Here is a 17226-nt window from a genome sequence, read left to right on the forward strand (position 1 = left end):
AATGATTAAAAATGCTAGATGCAAAACCACAGCAAAAGCTGAGCAAAAAATGACCCTGTAAGGAAGTTTGATTCAAACCAGCAGCAACGCCTCTTAATGCAACAAGGCTGATGTTGTCTCTATGTCTTACATAGGACCAGGCTCCATCTATCTATGGATGCTATGGATGCAGCAACTCCACAGCTCCAGTGAGAAGAGAGAGTATGTTTGAGACGGGAGCAGCATTTAACACAATTTGCCCAGTAATTACCAAGGACAGGCATTCCCAGTGTTGACTTTGAACAACCTGCGACACAGGCAGCTAATACTTAACTCTAGCAAAGTCAGCAAGACCACACAGAATGGTGTAACTGAGGTATTTCAATTCTTAAAGATGAAAAAGCGACTATGACATGCTTTTTCCATCTCTCCCCACTCCTGATGACTTGTGCATTCCTGTATAAACCAGTATGGACTCTGATACAGTACCTGGCTGATGTCAATGGGCTTTGCTCTGTTGCCTGTTTGTACCAAGAGTTTGTAAGCCAGAACAGCATCATCTGATCCGTTTTTATAATTATTGTAAGTGATCTTCCCAGTTTCCCAGTCGCTGTCAAATGCATCCTGAAGTCCTGAAGAGTTAAGAAAGTCAAGAAGAAAACAGAACAAATGGGTAAGAAATCAATCAGAAACAAATTTCAGTAGAAAGAAAGAATGACTTTTTTCAATGTAAACTTTGACCCTGTATAGCTGAAGCAGGAAGCAAATTATCCTTCCTCACTCACTCACAGTCTTGTAAGGTAAAAGTACCACTTCCATGTCCTGTCTTGTGCAGAGAAAGGCAGGAAAACAAGGTGTAAGGGAGAAGCCTCAACACTCTTCCCACATTGTGCTGACCAGCAAAAGTGAATTAGCATACCACAGATGCAATCTGTGCTGGAGTAACCATCCTACCCTCAATGTGTGGAGGAGATCTGAGGTAGGATTAGGACTCTCAGGTCAAGAGTCCTTCTCAGAGACTTTCTCAACTTTGCATAGCCTCACCATGGCCTGACAGGAATGCTAAATGTGACACAGCAACCTCGCACTCTGCTTGGAGAAATATGTTGAGAAGAATTAAAACTAAAATAAAAGTGTTTACCCTCGTGAACGACAATTCCAGAATCATTACACACAAAATCCACAACTATATCTGATTTATTGCCCCCTTCACATACACCCTCCTCAAAACAAAGCTAACAGGGATGGTGCCAAAACAGAAGGGTCCGGGTTCAGCCCTCATTTAACATCACTGCCTACCTGAAAGTTAAAAACAGAGGGGCATTTAGTCCATTATCTGGAAGAGAAACACTCTCTGTGCTCCCCCCTCCCTCACCAAAATGCTGGCCAAGAGTATTAAGGCACAGAGGAGGAGGACACACACCACTCTCATTAACTGTTTTGGGCTACTGCAGAGCAGAGGCAACAGCTCCTACGATATAACCAGAAATTCCACTACAAGGGGAAAAAAAAACACACTCAAACTTTCAACTTCAAACAGCAACTCAGCTGCTCCTCGAGCGCAGCGTGAGTGAACATGATTTTGTCAATTTGTTCCATCTGTTCAACTTGTGTAGCTAATACAAGTCGTGGGATCTGCTGCCAGCACATGTAAAGATCACAGCCAACACCTATTCACTCTCAACTGTTATTTTCCTCTTTGCCACCCTTTAAGGGGGAGGGAACACCTCATGGCACAAATTTGGATCAGATTTAGAACAGGAAGCCGCAGCCCGGTACAAGGAGGCTCTGTGCGAACAGATGACAAACCGCATGTCCAGGGAAGGGAAGGAAAAGGCCAGGGGGTGGTGGTGGTGGTGGTGGTGGTGCTGGAAATCACCAGCCCACCTCACAGCTGCAGCAAGGAGCTGTAATGAAAACCATCATTACAGATCTGATAGGTTAGCTACAGCTGTAAGAAGATAAGAGCGCTGGAAGAGAAAACAGGCCTGGCTGACACCGCCCCCGGGCCTGAGTACTTGCTCCCGTTGACAAAACGCTTCCCTCACTCCCTGAGAAAGCTGCCTCCTGTGTTGTCCTGCAAAATTGCACCCTCCAAAAAAAAAAAAAAAAAAAAAAAAAAAAGCCAGAAAGTGGGGAACAAAGTCATGCAGAGGGCCTGGCAAATCTGCTGCTGTGGCACCTGGAGGAGGACGGTTCACCACCAGGCTTCCTGACACTGCCGAAGGAGCTTCACAGCCCTTCTCTAAAAAGCACTGCCTACTGGTGCTCTCGCAGTGAGGAAAATGCTGTCAAAGACGTGCAGAAATACAAACCCGTCCCTCCAGAACACAGCTCGACTCTGCCTCGGTCTCTGAGGAAGTGGCAAGGTGAGAGCATTTCTGCTATCATCATCATCGCGTAAACGGAAGGACCACCAAAGAACAGCTTGAATGTTAAGTTACAGCAGAAATGGTTTCCTTCAGAAAGGGGAGCACACGAACTGCTGTGCTAGACAATATTTGGGGTGGAACTTCCAGACCAACGTGCAGCTCCTGTCATGGGGCTACACTGACACGCAATACCCAATACACTCCTTTGCATGCAACATTACCGATTTGTGGTTGCAAGGTATGTTAAAAAACGGGCACGTACATTTTATGTTACTACAGTGGATGGAAATTCAGCTCTTTCAAGTCTCCCCCTTTCCGCCCCTTTGCTGTTCCTACAAGTTTGATCATCCTTCAAAGCCTGTTCCCTGTTATGTCTTTATTACGCAGATGGCTCAACCACCTTACTGCTTGGGCCATTTTATTACTGACCCTGCTGAAACTGAAAGTCTGTGGAAAGAGTATCAAGAAACCACACTCAGTTCTGTCTCATTTCTAAAGAATTTCAAAATTTCAATAATTAAAATTTACTGTAACTCTTTGAAAATAATAGCAGAGTCGCTGCTTACAAAGCAAGTAATACATTTATTATATATTGTTTCCACCAATGATTTAAAAGGCCTTTAATCTACTGTAAAGATAACTGAGATTACTGAAATGTTTCTGGTCAGAAAGATAAAAGTAATTTGTTGACACTGTTCTGCAGAGAAGTTTTAAAAAATAGTAAGGGAATTTTAAAAATGCTATATTATGGGATTTTTTCATGTTAGCAATGTCTTTTGCTTAATACTTCAGAAGAAAGCAAAATCCTCCAAAATTACGTGGGATGCTGGAATGCAGGTGACGAAGCAATTCCTACCTACCCATGTGAACAGCTGGCACCATGTAATGTGAGATAAGATTACTCTTTGCAGAAGCAAGCCTTATGTCAAGCCAGGAAATTCAAGCTACCTCATTTACATTCAGTCACTTACAAAAATAATGCCAACATCCCCAGTTTAAATGAACGATCGTATTAACTCTCTTCTGTTGCATTTTCAGTAGCAGAAAATATGTTAATATGACTAGACACCAGGAAGCCAAATACAAGGGAACCTCTGCCAAAGGAAGTGTGTTGGGCTGATGGCACTCAACTGTACAGAAACTAAGTGTATGGCTAAACCAAGGATGCTGTCTTCATAAAAAATGCTTTTGTTCATACGCTGTTGCTTCCCTCCAATACATTCTGTAATCTGCTGGACAAACACATACATGTCAGAAGGCCACCTTGAGCCATTAATCTCACTGGAGTACTCAAGTACTGAAGTACTCCAGTGAAGTCAGTAGGAGTTTGCCATTAAGTTCAAAGTTACCCCTACTTCAATTATTCCACTCTCTCCAGCACGTAAAAATGCAGCAACAGAACTGCTCCCATCCCATAAAGGATCCTCCTTGGATCCAGCTTAGAACTGCACTCTGTCTGCAAATTCTGTTTTCACCTTCCCTTCCATTACTCCCTTGGGTTCAGTACCATTATGACCATGTATCTTTCTGTTAATTAGCGTCTGCACCTCCAGATAATCCCATAACTATAATGGAATTGTTTTACTATAATAGTTTAGTTCCCCTTTTACATTAATGCCCTGTACCCTTCTTCTTTACTGCTTTGTAAATGCATTATCTGTAAAGACAGCCCTGAGTCATTACAAAGCAGCTAACTGTTTTGTCCTAACGATGCCTTCTCCTTCTCAGGGGAGGTAGCGAGCAGTGGTAAGGACACAGGCCTAAATGCTGAGTAGTAATCATAATGATTAATTTGAAATTTGTGAGTGATCAGCAGGCAAAACAATGTGCCCTCGGTCACAGAGCTGGCACGTCCACTTCAACCACCACAAGCCAACACGTCCATCCTGGGAATGCCCCTGACCATGCCCATGTAACGTTTTAGCTCTGGGCACCGAGGGTAGTAGGACAATCACAGCTCCTCTAATGTGGGAACAGCAGAGGGCAAGGAGGGAGGGCCTGCAGGCTAATATGGACCAGGAGGGGAAAAGTAACCACGGGCAACATGGAGAGAACAGGAACACCCCTAAGACTAGTGTAGACTTGAAAAGGTCATTTATGAACATGTACATGCAGCACAGGGAAGGAGATGTGTAGGCACTGGGTGGTGGGGCATGCAGGCAGTCCTTAGCACTAGGAGGTGATTATGGAGAGGCAACCAAAATAGAAGAGATCCAGGAAGGTAAGTGGTAGGCCTGGGCGAGGAGGCACACAGCAACCCCTGGAGCAACACCAAGTGGGCTAGCCTCCAGAGTTTCAGTGTGAGCAAAGAAGCAGATCCAAGGGGACCTTTTCCTCATTTTATCATTGGCTGGCTATGCTGAGATTCAGCACTAATACATGAAGACTGTGAACACAGTCTTCTCAGATTCCTACCTACCTCACAGGTTCCACAGGGGTGGGACCAGACACATTTTTCCCTAATGTTCTGGACAACAGAGAAAATAACCACAAAAGAATTACGATAAACAGAAGCATTATGAGAGTTTGGAAAAGCATGTAGAAAGATTCTTGCTTACAAAGCTATAAAGAATATTAAGGTTCCAATCCAGAAAAACATATAAGCTATGTTGAATTTTCTTTCTGCTGGTCTTTGCCTTCCCTTGCAGCTCAATATGCTTATGTGAGCAAAATATTTCAAGTAAAACTTACAGTACTTACTGTAATGAACAGATCCAATACATGTAATAAACACTAAAAAAACAACAGAACTAGTAGCTGAGACCCTGCTCTGCTTGATTTTATCAGTGCATTGAACACCCAAGAAAATTGGTAACTTTGTTTATTATGCATGTCACTTAGATGCCTCTTCTTTTCTAATACTGCCTAGGATATTTTCAGAAGGAAGAAAATACCCCAAATACTGGCAGCTATGCAAATGTTTTCTAAGCTTCATTGGCTACATTGGTTATCTGTGGACAGTTATGGTTAAAATTTGTATTTTCACTAGATCAGCATAATTTATTTTTCTCTTGGCAAAAAGCTTCCTGTAAATTCTTCCAGCAGAAAGGCAGAGGTAGGACAGGCATATTTCTAGGCAGAACGTGTTTGCTTGCAGCACATAACTGTTAAATTTGCTGAGATGTAATTGTACCATTTATTTTAAATACAAAACAGTTATTTGTCTCAACACGTGTAATTATAATATCTTTAATATATTTAATAAGCTGACTTCAATTTAATTATCATCATAGTACCTGAAAGACCATGCCTCCTCTTGTCTCCCCACAACCCTTTACCATTCAGCTCAGAAAAAGCAGCACCACAGAAAGAGTGAGGACACTTGACTGGAAATCTAGAATGTGTGGTGCACTCCCAGTCCAATAAAACGCCTAAGCCACACTGAATTTTCTTCATGCCAGCAGTCCCAGCTGAAGCCAACAGGATCACTCGTGCTGAAAGTTAATCCTGTGCCAAAATACATTGCTGAACTGGGACTTTTCATTTACTGTTCTCAAGACACTCAGCAAACATTTATTTTCCCAAGATACTGGGCTGTATTTAGTCATTAATCAGAAATCAGAACTCCTCACTAGCTGCTTAGAAATTAATGGCACGAGATGGCCTCTCAAGAATATAATCTACAGCTTCAAAACTTTCTTTACAGGAAGTAAACTTAGCCACAAAGAACTGAACTTTTGGAGAAACAGCCAGACAGCATCCAAAATCAGATCAGAACCTAGATATGCTCCTGATGCAAGCAGCCTTTAACTGTGTGGTCATACTGGAAGAGAGGAGCATTACTACATTGAACAAGTGGTTGCTACTGTAAAATGAAGAAAGGTTCATGCAATTTTCCTCTTACCTTGCAGCCAGTCTCGAAAGTAGTGCAACCACATTTTGGGAAGCTGCCTATCCTCTTCCAACAAAACGTATGTCACATTGCTGAAACTTTTGTGAAGCTCATAGAGTAAGTGCTGGACATTTGGATAGTCTGCTTTCTGTGTCACAATGTACATGTTGTAGAATGAAAAGTACTTGAACTGTGCGGCAATAAAGTCATATTCCCGTGTCTCCCGTGGTACAATGTCTGTGAGATCTAGTCCATCTCTCACCCGGGTGGTTCCATAAAGGCTGAGCCCAAGTAAACCCAGGAAAAGAAAAATAACCACAATCTGCAAGAAAATATGGAAATGCATTTGGTGTTAGGTTTTTAAAGAAACTAGCAATTCATAACAGCACGCTGCGGAACCAGGATCAAATTTAGCACCCATCACCATACTTTTAAAGTTTCGTTTCTTTTCATATACACATACAACAAGGCTAAACTGTGTTTTATTGAAGGGGCTCTATATCACTGATGAAAAACTTACACAGTAACAAAGTTAAAAAGTGGCTTTAGTTTCACAGTTCACAAGCTTATGTTACTGAAACAACCAACACCCTGAGTCACCAACACCCTCTCTCTTAACTTATACTTAAAAACTATGTCACTACATGGCTAGCAAGATAAAAATTTTAAGGTATAAATACAGCTTTAAATTATTATGAATTATTATTCCAAAATAATTCTATGTATTCCTTATACTTATTATTACTGTCAGGATAATTTTCTTACTAGACAAGACAGAAGTCCATTTTTGAGAAACAGGTAAATTGTTCTCTGGTTACCTTAGCTTTTGGTTTCAGGAGGAACGGAGCATAATGTTTTTCTGCAAAAGTTGAGAGTGTCCACTTTGTACAGGGTGGCTCAAGGCAATGCATACTGGAGTCTGAAAATTGGGAAAGCAAATCCCTCGTCGAGCTTGTGCTTTCTGGGCTCTGGCAGCTAAGATTATCTTGAGTCACTGTCACAGGCTGTACAGATATTTCTGAGCGCGGTTCTGCTGTGGTGTAGTACACCTGCGTATGGGGATCATATTCTGTGCGCAACTGCACTGTAGACTGCATTGTAATCTGGGTTTCATGTGCAAAACTGTGACTGCTGTATGGGGGTGGAGGACTGTAGCAAGTATTGTCATTTTCTGCATATGCTTGAGGCTCAATCTGAATCACTCTAGTGACACAAGGACTGTAAGAGAAAAGAAAAACATCTGTTCACATCCTTATTTTAATCAGACTAGATTGGATAATCTGCTTCTGCCTGAAAATGCTTTTATTACTATTAGATGGTTTAAGTTAATTAAGCGTCGTGCTTTCACATAAATTTTCATCTGCACCTCTACATGCAGACGCTTCTTAGACATGGTTCTAATTGCAGGCCTCAGAGAATATGTGCACGTTTTTTGTGCTCAGCAAAAAAGGAAGCAGTATTTGTCTGAAGACATTGACATCAACTCATATAACTCCATTAATTACACATGCTAATCAGGTCAATAGCTAGGTAGTCATACACAGTCTGAATGCACAATGCGTGTGTGAGTTTGCATCCATGTGCCCATGCTGAGAATTAAGCTATTTAGATCAAAATGTAAACACATGACATACTGAGTTCTTCTGTTTAGAACTATTAAAGTAACTGTTAAATAATATTTGGGCCTTCTGGATAAGATCTCAGACTTTTGGGAGGCAGCTTGAAACCACTTGCCATACACTCACTCAATGTTTTAAAAATGAAGTAAACATATGCAAGGATTAATTTCCAGGAAGGATGGGCTACACGAAGAGCCAAAATTACAGAAGTATTTCTTTGAAGCATTCCCTTTATTTTAGTCTATATGCAAGAACCTAACATACACCTTGTTTATTAAAACAAACAAAAAAACAAACAAAAAACACAGAGACAAACCTCTTCCTTTAATAAGAAATGACAAATTAACAACAGAAAACACTATCAGATATTTTTAATCAAGTGAAAAAAATCCACCAAAAAATGAGGAATTCAGAATGTTTCTTGCCTATACAAAGCGTTGGCTGAATTGCCTCTTATCTAAATGGCCAAATTCTGCAACATTTGGTGCAACTGTGGATAGGGGAAAAAAGGGAAAGCCTGATTGTCTGCTACTTCTAGGAATTAGGCCTCCAAAATCCAAGGACATTCGGGCATCCAGTGAAAGCATCACTGAATCAGAAATAAAAAGCAGGACTACTCTCTTGTGATCAGTTCCCTGTTCTAACCACTCCTGCAGAAACAAATTTAGGAAACTGCTTTCTCTCTTTGATATCAAAATGAAAAAGCCAAATCATGTCTGCTCCTAGGTGACTGTGAAAAGCAAAAATGACGCAAGGTGAGAAGAGAGAGAGAGAGATGGATAGACTTACTTTAACTTCTCCCCTCAGGTAAAAAAACATAGTAGCAAACACAGTTGAGTCACTAGAAATCAAACCATGACAATAACGCACAGACCCTGCTGCAATGAACTCCCACTATTGACCAGGGAGTTGACTGGCAACAGTGGCATTGACTGGTGACCACAACAAGAACACACCTCATCTATCAATCTATCAAACATTCTCACCTTGTGAAACAGCAGAATATATCCAGCCTCCTGTCTTCTCGACGATAAAGGTCCATGCTCAGGATAGCAGGAAATATTAGCAGAACCATAGCAAAGTTGAACACCACCACAACTGCTGCCTAGAGATCAATCATAAGAGAAGCAGTGTCGTTACTAAGTTCCGTGTAGGGCATCTCCTTTACAAAGCGTAGAACATCCTTTCATTTCTCATCTATCCACCCATTTATCATATCAATCTGTCAGAGGCTTTCAAGCTTCTCCCTGAGGGAACTGGGAGGTATATTTTCACTTTCTAGTGCCATTGGGGTAGTACTATTGTTGTTATTTAATTCCTTTTAACATTAAACTTCTTATATTTTAATATGTCTGTGCCTGGAGATGTGGTTGCACCGTGATTTTTAAAGCAGAAAAACAAAGTTAATAAATCACCGCTCCTTCGTATGAGATTGTGCCCTATTCAGAGTCTCACGGTAAAAAAAAGGAAGCAAAAGCAAAGCTGGAACAAGGATTGAAGTTTAGGGATCTGAAGTAATTTAGACATTAGAATAACGTTAAAGCACATTATTAAATCAGTAATGAAATAAAGGTTTAATAAAATTTTAATGAAACCGCTCTATTTAGTTTAATATTATGCACTTGATGTACTTACTTAAAAGTCTAGCCAGAAAGAGTAATATTTTGGGATTATCTGCTATTGTTTTCAAAGAAGAACCAAAATTAATTTAAAAACACATAGTAAATCTATGTATTAACATGCTTAACCGAACTTGATTAATGACCAAGGCTACCAAATGGAGTCTTAAATTGGAACAAGAATACATCTTAAATTGGACACACCCACCTTCAAACCATACTTCAAACCCTTCCCACACAGAGATTCACAGAGAATCTCCATAAACACACATGGTGCAGCTTCTATTATTATTATTAACAGCATTTATTTGTAATGCAGAATTGCTAAGAGAACTAGCCCTCAAAAAGAGGAAGCCTGGGCACAGATGGGACTGGAAGACAGTAGTAGGGTAGGAGACACACTTAAAAAACAACATGTATTGAGTCATCATCAGGTTAAAAAAATGAAATCCTTATATTTTATCCATTAAAATAAGCAATAGGCATCTCAGAAGCAGCCCAATTTCATGTTGGGGAAACCATACAAACTAGCAGTCAAAAAAAACAACAAAAAAAAAGAACTAACATTGGGCTACAAGAACGAAGTGGTGGACCTGACATAAACATGCCCTCTTTCTTCAAAAATAAATAAATGTCTGGTTTTGATGTTGAAAAATCGGGCCTCAAAATTGGCAGCTGAATATATGTTCATGTTTTAAAAATCCATGACTTACGTGTCTCTAAATTAATGCAATTTTGGTTTTTCCTTTACCTTTGAATATCAATTTATTAACCTACTTAATGACTTCGAGAGTTATGAAGCTGTGAAGTATGATTAAAAGACTAGGTACTATTTTCAGTTTTCTGAGAATGACAGAATCACTTATGTAAATATTTTCTTATTACTTCAATCATATTGTACACCAAAGTGGTGTTTACTGGTGTTTCTTTTTTGTTGTCTCCAGACAGCTTAAAGTAAAATTTTGGTTCTGATGATTGTAGAAATAACTACTAAAACAGAGTTTATCTAGCACTTAAAACCTAATTAGCACTTAACCGTCTTAGAGAGAAAAGATCCAATAACTATTTCATGTTTTATAAATATCCACACAGAAAGGTATGTAAGGTCATAGCCAAGACTGAGATAAAGCAATTTCCTTTTGATCTGCTCCAGAATAAACTGAATCCGTCAGAAAAAACAAATAGCTGTTGTTGCAAGCAAGGTGTTTGCTGGACCTGGTTCACACAAACACTCCTTTTATTTCTGCTAAACCACAGAAAGTTCAGTCACCCATACTACATGAATAATTAGTTGTGTCTAACAAAGATCTTCTATCAGCTGAATTTTACTGAGATGTTTAAAAACCACAGCTGAGGCCCGACTCTAGTTCCTACTTCTCCCTGCATGGCCGAAAAACTAACATTAAGTCCTCCAATCCTTCTCTGTACACTTCTACAAACTTCCTATACATATATATATATATTTTGCAGGCTTTCTCTCCCTCACCCACCTCACCAGCATTTCAAGGTTGCACCAGTGCTCAGTTTTCACAGTTGAAGACAATAGTTGAGACATTGCTCTTCTACTAATTCTTATTTGTTGGCTCAGCAAAAGTCACCCTGGTAAGGTGGAGTGTCATGCCTCCCAGTTCCTGCTGCACATCCCCAGCTCCAGGGGCACCTGGAATAGCATGACACAGAGCAGGCCAAGACAAGACAAGTAGAGATGGACTTAGGGACTGTTGTGGGTGACCCAGTCTATGAAGGTGAAGCACTAGCTATTACCTCACCTTCCCTGATGGCTGGGAATGGGAAGATATGAAAAATGTGATCACGGCAACATCACCTATCTGTAGTGATTACACTCACTGCAAAAGCACCAACAAAAATCTGTGGTAGCAGAGCCTCCGGCGTATGGACAATCTGTTAGCAATACCCACGCTGAAAGCATGCTTAGGATTTTTTGAAACAGGGCATCTGCTCTTGCCACTTAATAGAAAAATGATCAATTGCAAGGGGAAAGGGCATTAAACTTTCTTCTTGAGAAACCAACAAAGGTAAGATTAGTACTACAGGGGGAAAAACAGGGCCTACCCAAGGGTGGTAAATGAGGGCATTCAATGAAATGAGATCAGAAGGAATTAAAAAAAAAAATCCACTTATCATGAAAAACATCGGTCGTTTTCTGACAAACCTGCTCTGATTTTGCATCTTTCCATAATGCAGAGCCTAAAAATATGCTTGCTGCTGCAACTGTTAACTGAGACAGAAGAATGGCAGTCTGTGCTGGAGGCAGCAAGGGAGAAGGGAGCCAAGCTGGTAGGCTGGGGCCCTGCTGAAGGTATGTGCTGCTATTTGCCATTCCTGGCAGCCCACCCAAGGAGAATGGGTGTGCTGTATAGCCAGAGGTGATGAACAGACGAGGAGGTCTGTCAGGGAAACTTCCACCCCACTGCTGCCTATCTGCAACTCCCTCCTGACAGCACACAGACTCACTTCCCCCTCTTGCGCCCCCCCTTCTCTTCCCCTTAGGCTTTAATTTTGCTTGTTAAATTCTCATGTCAGGAGCAGGGTAAGCTAAAAGATGTGGGTAAAAGGAGGGGGACAAACAGCTTCAGCAGAGTAAGATAATTGAATGAGCTTAAAAACTTACATTCTTTCTGTCCACAAACCCACCACCAGCACCTGGTAATGCACTTTTACATTTACAAAAAAAATAAAATAAAATAAATAAACTTGTCATTCTTACTGTGAGGAAAAAAGTTACTGCTACGACTTAACGGGCAATGTTTCACTTCTGCTCATTACTAAATCTACACCACTCCTCTGTTGTTGGGGAGGAAGTTTGTGGTGCAAGCAAGCAAGTTATGTGAATTTTTCATGAAACCATGCCTTCTCTTTTTCTGGGTGGAATTTATTCCACAAAGGTGTCTGGATATTCTGTCTGAGGAAAGAATTCAGACCAGTGGTAGTTACATTCTACCATGCCTCCTTTGTTTACACTTAAAAAAAAAAAAAAAAAAAAAGTACTATGTTTAAGACATTCCCACAGCAAACTTCAAACACTTTCAGTCGATTTATTTGGTAACCTCTCTCCCACCTAACTCCCAACTTTAAGAGATGACATGCATCAGAAAATTCAGAACCTACTCCTTCACAGTCCTGAGCACTCTCCTATGGGTTATTCTTGAGACTGAATATTTGGGATACATGCAGCTTCTCAGAGCCTAAAACTGCTTAAATAACCGGCTAATGAGATCAATAAATGAAAAAAAATGCAAACATGTAAAAAGCTAAAATAGTCTCTATCCACATAACAATTCATTTTTTAAAATCTCACTTTCAAAATGACTGATTTCCATTTTTTTTCTAACTCAGCAAGAGCTAACCCTAGTGGATTCCAAAAACAGCAGCAAACTTGCAGTGCTTAAGTTCCGTGAAGTAAACGAACAACTCAGAGGTATCAATGAACTGCTTTAGCTGGCAGAACAGGACAGAAGCTGAGAAAGAACAAAGCATTGATATGTAAAATGTGAGTTTCTAAATAAAAGTTGGACTTGCACATGCAGGAAACCATTTAGTCTCCTTCAGCAGCTGGGTTATTTTACAGATACTGGGCCTCAAAAGTTATGGAAACTTTGACAATTATCTTGCAATGTCTTAAGGAAAGTGTATGAAGAGCAAAATAAGGTCAAGAGCAATCCTTTTTTAAGCCCATCTGTTAAAAATTCACTATCTAGATGAGAAGAAGGCAGCATCTGTGGAAAGTAAACTGCAGTATTTCATTGCTTTCTAAGTCTTGCTAGGGAGCTATCAAAGACAGCAAAGAGTACTTGTTTAAACAAGGCTGAGTAAGAGGGAGAGGGAGGAAAAAGACTGTAAATAAAGAAATCTATATATAAATACAGACCACTCACCAAAACTTGCCATGGTTATCTGATTCTGAATGTAGTAATTAATGCATAACCTACAACTGATTTTACCTGGTGAAGATGGACAAAACAAGTAACGGATGCTTTGGGGATGTCATACTAGCTTACCTACATATATTGCTCTATTTCCAATAAACCCTCAGTACAGGTCTCCAGCTACCCTTTTTTTTGCACATTTCTGCATCTTTAATATAGATGTGTGTCATTGCTGTTTGTGACCAAAGACAGACTACAGATGCAAGTGAGGAAAGATTGAGCAACTCAAACATCAGTTTCTGAACACCCAAGTGCTCCTACACATAAATTCCATATTAATCACTGCCTTAAGAACAACTTTGATCGTGATGTTTTTATTCTGAATAACGTCAACATGTTCATACAGGAATATGTTGAAATCTCATCGAGAACTTTTTGTTTCTCATTTTGTTTGGTGGATTTTCTGAACTTCCACTGATTCAGCCTACATGGTGGCAGCAGGCAAGATGACTCTTGGAAAGGTATATCTGACTTATATTCAGATTACATTTACAGCTGTTGTCTCCATTTATTTTCCCAGGGCAACCTGTCATGTTCTGATGTGAAGAATGAGAACAGAGACAGGCTGAGCAAAATTTCATCAGAGAAGAAAAAAAATAATTTTGGCGGCTGTCACTTGACAGCTTAGCAGTATGTTTAGGTCAAAATGGTCAATCACTGTTTGGGGATGTCATATTAGCTTACCTACATATATTGCTCTATTTCCAATAAACCCTCAGTACAGGTTTCTTACCAGATGTGTTTAGGCTAAAGTAACTACTGCAAAACTCTGTTACTACAAAGCTAGACAACAGGAAAACAAGACTCCTCCTCAGACTCTTAGAGAAGATCTCCAGTATTCTGTTAACTGCTTAAGGTACATGTGTTGGATGCTTGATTTTGGGCCACAGATTTAAAAGACATAAATCACTTCTTCCAAAATAAGAAGTATTACGCTTCAAAAATATTTCACATCTTAAGACTGGTCTTTGCCATAACATAAAACAATGCACTGTAATGTTGCCTGCAAGAATAGACATTTAGATTTTGGTTAGTCAGCAGAACTAAATACTGCTAACCACTCAGGACCAAAGGTCTAGTTTTAGTTGCCACAGATAACTGCTTCTCAATTGTGCAGCAAACCAACGAGTCCTTTACTTCCTCTATTATTCACTACCAAAATGCCTATTGAGATAAAAGTGGTAAATGAGTTATTAAAGCTTATTGGTCATGCAGCTGCAATCATAAACAGTTTACTATTTTACAGCTTAATGTAGGCATACCTAAATTTTGGAAAACAGCAAAAATTGCAACATGTATTGAGAAAAATTGCAGTCCATGCTTCCTCTGCGTAGCCAAGGGCTCAAGGAGAATGAAAAATGACTGGAGAACAAGGCTACACCAGAAGAAAAACAGCTACTGAAAAAGTATGGTTTGCCTGCTCTGCACCAAGGTCAGACAGTGCTATAAATTGTTTGTGTGTCAAAGCAGTGTCTGATGGGAACCTCCCAAAGCCTTCTTCAAAGAGCCCTTGCTTTTAAAGGAAGCTTTCTTCAGCACCCTTAATATTTCATCTTCCTGAGGTTGTATTATCACAAGCAAATACAAGAAGACAGAGGAAAAGGGAGAGAGAGCGATACATGATTCAGCACATAAAATTCACATTTTCTCTCAAAGCAGTTGGAATATAAAATTTTTGAAGTTTTCTACAAGGCTTTGTTAAAATTACATTGGGAACAAGGCAGTACAAATTAGCTTTAGTAAAAATGAATATGGCAAATGCATTCTTGCTGCTGTCATTGAACTTTGGTTGTAGTTCTGAAAAGCAGCAAATTTGACAAACCTGAATGAAAGGATTAAATTTTCTACTTAGAAATGTTACAGTATACACTAAAGGACAGTCCAATGCTCTTAACCGCCAAAAGAATGCAAATCTTTCTGGTGTCTTTCTTCTGCTTAGATGCACACATCTTGCTTTTTGCACTCAACCCAGTTGTGGTGGGACAGGGTTTTCTTTCACCTGCCAGTATGATGCAAGAGACGCCAGGCATGAGAAATGGGAGCAGCACAATCAAGGGCAGACAGCTGTTGTTATTACCCAGATCTATGGTAGCCAGCGATCACATGTTGGTTCAGTGAACTGCAGAAGCACTGAACATGGAATTCACTACTATCACTAAAAGGTATCATCATCATTAGTCCCATAACGGGACTAATCTACAAGAGCTAACAAAACAGCACATAAACTTACTTGGAGTGAAAATGCTCGTAAAGCAGGAATAGGGATTAAGGCAGCCATAAAGAAAGCAGTAACATTGCTGATAGATGTAAGGGCTACACTTGCTCCTGTTCGCTTCAAACATTCACCTGTTCTGTCCTGCAAAACAAATGGTGTATCTTAGAAGTCATGTGAATAAGGTGGTGTCCTGCAAATGAAGGGGTCATCCTACAGATATAACACAGTAACAGTGAAAACCTATTACAAGGAAATTCTGAATAAAAGTGTGCATTTCAATAAAAAATATACAAAGTATACTGTCCAGGAGAAAAGAATATGACACATTAAGTGCTGATGTTTTCTTAAGGGTAGAAGACACTATCAAACCTGATTCTACCTTCAGTAGACACAACTAAATTGATACTGACATTACATCAAATAGATTTGTAATTTAACTAGGATGCATTGTCTACTGGTGGAGTCGCATAGTGTTCTTAATATTTTTCAGACAAAATAAGCATGTTTGATAACACAGCTACATAACGTATCTACAGATCTTGAAGATAGATATAACAACAACAACAAAAAAAAAACCAGCAACCCCAAACCCAGGAACCACACACATACGGAAAAAAAAAAAAAAAAAAAAAAGGACAAGTCAACATAAGCACAGGACACTTTCCCAGACCAGTAGGCTATTTTGAAGTAGACTGAGGTTATAGTAATGGTACGCTGAACCAGCTGCAAAGAGCACATGGAAAACATTGTTTGTACCGAACAGGATGAGCAAGTATACATTATTTTTAAATGATTTGTACTTTGGATATGAAACTTTGGACTGAGGATAAAAAAGGTCACTATAAGGAAAAGATCACAGAAGCAATGACATCTTAGATTTTATAAAATGAATATGTTACGCTTTGTAATGTCATTGTCAATAGTAAGTAAAAGCAAAGAAAAGCAGAAAAAAAGTAAAATCTCAAGTTAAAAGTCATAACAAATAAATAAAAGTAACATAATACAAATATATATTTTTTCCTTCTCTTAGTTTTCACCCTAAAATGTTTGTGCTCTTCTATTAAAAACACTCATAATTTTAATGGTTGACTCACATTTGAGTATGTTCCCAAATTTACATTGACTTACACAAAAATTTTGTGCATAATTTGTATTATATAAATCAGGAGAAGATCTCTAGGGAAAAAAAAAAAAAAGTGTTTTTTTGTTTTTTTGTTTTTTTTTTGGTAATTGTTACTAATTATGTATACATTATCTTTTTCTATATGAAGCCTTTTATTTTTACCCCAACTCCCCATTTTGTCAGTACCTCGAATGGAATTCTCTTATTCTGCCCTGTCTCACTGAATGCATGTGCCAGAAGGAAAACATCATCTACACCAACTCCAAGAGCAAGAAAAGGCAAAACCTTGGGGGAGAAACAAAACAAAGAAAAACAAGAAGGTTGTTTCATGGTCTACCATGCAGCTAGTCGTTACATGGCTAATTAAAGTAACTTTAACATTACACTCTGAACACATATCCAAGGGTAAAATAAAAATCAAAAGGATGCAATATAGCTATAAACTTTTATTCTGAAATACATTCAAGAACTTCCAGTATACCATTTATGGGCCCAAAATCTCACTAAAAGTAATTTGAGT

At 39.3% G+C, this 17226-nt stretch overlaps 1 protein-coding gene across 3 annotated transcripts in view; it reads right to left on the reverse strand.

Annotated features, from left to right (window-relative positions):
* The window catches only part of PTCH1 (patched 1), a 67027-nt gene that overhangs the window by 19348 nt on the left and 30453 nt on the right, over window positions 1–17226 (reverse strand). For 2 of the 3 annotated variants that reach the window (XM_082783083.1, XM_082783085.1), the window contains exons 11-16: window positions 16893–16991; window positions 15599–15724; window positions 8789–8907; window positions 7002–7401; window positions 6196–6505; window positions 469–611 (exon numbers count right to left, since the gene is read on the reverse strand). In XM_082783083.1, coding sequence (XP_082639209.1) covers window positions 469–611; window positions 6196–6505; window positions 7002–7401; window positions 8789–8907; window positions 15599–15724; window positions 16893–16991 — 1197 coding nt within the window. The remainder of the gene's footprint in view (window positions 1–468; window positions 612–6195; window positions 6506–7001; window positions 7402–8788; window positions 8908–15598; window positions 15725–16892; window positions 16992–17226) is intronic. The other variant, XM_082783084.1, reaches the window with a different exon arrangement.

This window comes from Aythya marila (genome assembly GCF_965140915.1).
Source record: "Aythya marila genome assembly, chromosome: Z".
Taxonomy (NCBI): Eukaryota; Metazoa; Chordata; class Aves; order Anseriformes; family Anatidae; genus Aythya; species Aythya marila.